A 3,882-nucleotide genomic window follows, 5' to 3' on the forward strand; every position below is an offset into this window, starting at 1 on the left:
AATGCAAGGAAGAGTGTTTGGAATAATGAAGAGGATTTATGATTTTTTTGGTTTCATTTTTGATTCATAAATAAGTATTATATATAGGCCATGCATGTGTTGTTTCATAAGTTTGCAACTCTTGATGAAACAACACCTTTTCACCATATATTGCAATGGTTCATCTATAATGACACAAGGCACACCTTCATGAAGTGTTGTAAATTTGAATTCAAAAAACAAATTTTATGCAACAACCAAAAATCTATTCCCATTTCTGTCACATTGAAACATACTAGGGTAATTATTATTTTATAATTTCTAACATTAAATAAATTTTGAATAAAATTCTATATATTGAGTTATACCAATAAAAAAAATTATTTATACTATTTAAAAGTTGATAAAGATTTCTATAATATCATTGTTTATAAGAAATTCAAATTCAACCTTTAAAGTTTGTTGGTGCACAAGAATCAAAGATGATAACAAAGAGAATAAACAAAAGGAATAACGGCGCAAAAGGAATGAGAGAATAATTGTTGTGTATTAATGATAGCTACTACAAGACTATTTATACAAAAGAAAATTTGCCACATAAGTCCTAATAGAATAAACTTAGTGAACAAGTCTAAGGTACAAACAGTACAAAGCTAAGAAATACTAAAGTACCCTTACTAACTAAATAGCTAAGCTAAAAGACCCAGAAGGTAGAACTTCTGGTCAACACTATCTTCTGAGTAACCATCAGAAGATCAGCCCACATCAGAACTTCTGATGCTCATGTTCAGAATATGAATTACTCTTCAATAAAGTTTAGTAAATTTATCTACCTTAATGGTCATAAACAATCTTAGGTATACTATAGTAGTAAATTTATCTTCTAAAAATTTTTATGTCTACTTTTATCTTAAGGAAAATTTTTAGATAGAGGCAAACATAAGATGAAGTTTTAGAAGCAATAATCATAATTTTTTTTAATTAATTAAAAGGTAAAATACTTTTTTTTTCTTCTTTATCGCAACTATTTCATAATTATAATTAAAATATATATTAAATTTTGAATAAAGTTAACCTTAATACTGCATTTTGATAGCTTCAGAATTCTTAGAAATCAAAACCACAAAAGAAACATGAGAAAATAAACCCAGAGGTCCCCTCTAAAGTTGTAAGAAGTTTAATCATAAAAATGCTGTAAGAATTTTTTAATTAGTATACAATAATTAACTGACAGAGTTGTGATTCTATTTTCACATTCTCTCACACTCCAATATAAATATTTATATACATGTACTTGCAGCTATATTTATATAAGGTTGCACTTGCAACACATCATAATCAAACAAAATGGATTTGGTTAATGCTATTTCATTTGTCGTATAAGATGCTGAATGGAATCTCATTTTTCAGATCAATAATAATAATTTACATAAATTGAAAAAAAAATGAAAAACTATTATTAGCTAAAACTATATTAATCATAGTATACATCTTCTCTTACTAATAATATGTGATCTCATTGAATAATGATGTTTAACATACCATTTTTTTATAAGAGAAATAATGAACAGTGTAGGCCATTAAGGGAACAAAATGTTATTGATTATTCATTATTCTAATCAACCATTCCTCTTCCTCTTGTGTATATAAAGATGTTATTAAATCATTATGACTTGCACAAACACAAAACTCTCAAACCTCAATTTTAAGTCTTATTAATTAATTAAAATGGCTGGTTCTAGTTCTGTTTCTGGTTCTCCTTGTGGAGCCTGCAAATTCTTGAGAAGAAAATGTATTAGAGGTTGTGTTTTTGCACCTTATTTTAGTCATGAACAAGGTGCTACACATTTTGCAGCCATTCATAAGGTTTTTGGTGCAAGCAATGTCTCAAAGCTTCTTGCTCAACTTCCTATAAGCGATCGATGTGAAGCCGCGGTTACAATCTCTTATGAAGCTCAAGCTAGACTTCAAGATCCTATTTATGGATGTGTCTCTCATATCTTTGCCCTCCAACAACAGGTTTCTTAATTTCCTTCTCATTAATATATTTTGAAAAATGTTAAAAAAATATTTATAATGCTGCGACGACCATAGACAATAGTATCAGTATCAGTTGCAGACCGCAGTTTAAAACAATGACACTGATCTAATATGAAAACAATGTTTAAGAAAAATTTGTGAACTAAAAGGTGTGATTAATTTTTGATTTTGTAGGTGGTTAATTTACAAACACAACTTGCTTATCTCAAAGAGCAAGCAGCACAGACTAGTTTCAACAATTCATCTACCAATGAAAACCCTAATGAAAAGTCAACACCTCATACTCTTCCTCAAGATCTTCAAAGTTTGTTCCAAGTTGAAAACTCCAATAATTACTACCAGCATGGACAAGAATTCCTTACTAATAACATGTCTAATATTTCACTAACAACACAACATTATGGTAACAATAACCACATGGATCTAAACCCTATGAGGAACTATGAAGAAAACAGTTCATCATTTTCTAGCTTTGAGGAGAGTACTTCTAATTCCATATCTTATGACATGCAAACAAATAGGAGGACATGGGGTTTTGATGAAGTTGAAGACCTGCATTCAGTGGCTTTTCGATATAGTTGATTAGATTTATGAATCTTAGTTGAAGGATTTAGTGAAACAAGTTTATCAATTTTGAAAAACCGATCGCTAAATCAGAACAAGTCTCTATATAAAGAATATTTAGTAGCGATTTGTTATTCACTACTCTTTTGTCATAAACGATCTGAATAGAAGCATAGTTCTGGATAAAATATTACGATAAATAGTAGAATTCAGTTTACTTATGATAGAAGATTGAAAATATTGGTATCCTATGAGGCTATGTGCCAAATTACATGAATGATATATTAGTTTCATATCTTAAATACAATAGGTTTTGCTCTGAAATAATTGGAATATTACTGAGAGATGACAATCCCAAAGTAACAGAATGTATCCACAAGAATCTGACAAAATATTATGTTAACCCTACTGTTGTTTATCTTAAATAAATAATGGCTTGAGAAGAAAAAGCAGATAAAGGAAGAGTACATAGTTGGCACAGATACATTTCTCTGAATGTTCTTCTGACAAAGCTAACTTTGTTGCTCAATGATAGCACACATTTTGTATATTTTTTTCATTTCTTCCACTCATCTTTGGTTTACAGATTCCAGATGATCCGCACGTCTGCACGTGTAATACATAATGTTATTGATAAAAAATTATATGAAATTTCTTAGAAATATTAATATTTTCAATAGAGAAAATAAGTATTGCATTTTTTTACACTGCCAACCAATCACAATCATGTATCCTATTAAATTATATTATTATTTTTAAATTAGTGCATCTCCATTAAACTTTTAAGAATAATATTAAATAAAAATGTAGAGTTATTTAGGAAAGTGCTTCTACCTGGCTGAGGCAGGAAGAATATTGGCACATTGTTATATTGGGTTATAGAATAAATGATCAATAGTGACAAACGGTCATAATGCCTCTTCCTTGGACTTGACTTTAGGGTTCGGCCCAATGCATGAAGGCTGAAGCTCAATAGGGCAAAAACATTTATGCCGGTATGACGTCAAAAAAAATCTTTATGCCTATTATTTTAAAGGTTTTAGATCCGAGGAAATAAATATAGACCTGTCCTAGAAAAATAATTGACTCAGATAGACGGTTGAAGGAGGGCCATCAGATGAAAAATGAATTATATCCCGACAATTGTCCAACATTGACATAAAGGCCAACATACACCAAATCAAGGTGCACACCCTTAAAAACTCAAAAACCTTACCTTTTGCCTTATTTATTCGCTAACTTGGCTGTCAAAGTGTTTTGTAGGCACGACACTCTCATCCCTCCAAACAGGAATAAGAT

At 30.0% G+C, this 3,882-nt stretch overlaps 1 protein-coding gene across 1 annotated transcript; it reads left to right on the forward strand.

Annotated features, from left to right (window-relative positions):
• Positions 1-1,683: 1,683 nt before the first annotated feature.
• Positions 1,684-2,761, forward strand: LOC131619199 (LOB domain-containing protein 29-like). Its single transcript, XM_058890323.1, has 2 exons — positions 1,684-1,998; positions 2,194-2,761. Exons 1-2 carry the CDS (start codon positions 1,708-1,710, stop codon positions 2,599-2,601), a joined length of 699 nt encoding a protein of 232 aa, XP_058746306.1. The 5' UTR covers positions 1,684-1,707; the 3' UTR covers positions 2,602-2,761.
• Positions 2,762-3,882: the final 1,121 nt, after the last annotated feature.

Source organism: Vicia villosa, linkage group LG1, assembly GCF_029867415.1.
Source record: "Vicia villosa cultivar HV-30 ecotype Madison, WI linkage group LG1, Vvil1.0, whole genome shotgun sequence".
Lineage (NCBI taxonomy): Eukaryota > Viridiplantae > Streptophyta > Magnoliopsida > Fabales > Fabaceae > Vicia > Vicia villosa.

Bases quoted from the DNA above. Each gene is read 5' to 3' on its own strand.
- LOC131619199 (XM_058890323.1), top strand. From the start codon at position 1,708: ATGGCTGGTTCTAGTTCTGTTTCTGGTTCTCCTTGTGGAGCCTGCAAA. The intron at 1,999-2,193 runs GTTTCTTAATTT...TTGATTTTGTAG, and splicing joins TCTTTGCCCTCCAACAACAG to GTGGTTAATTTACAAACACA.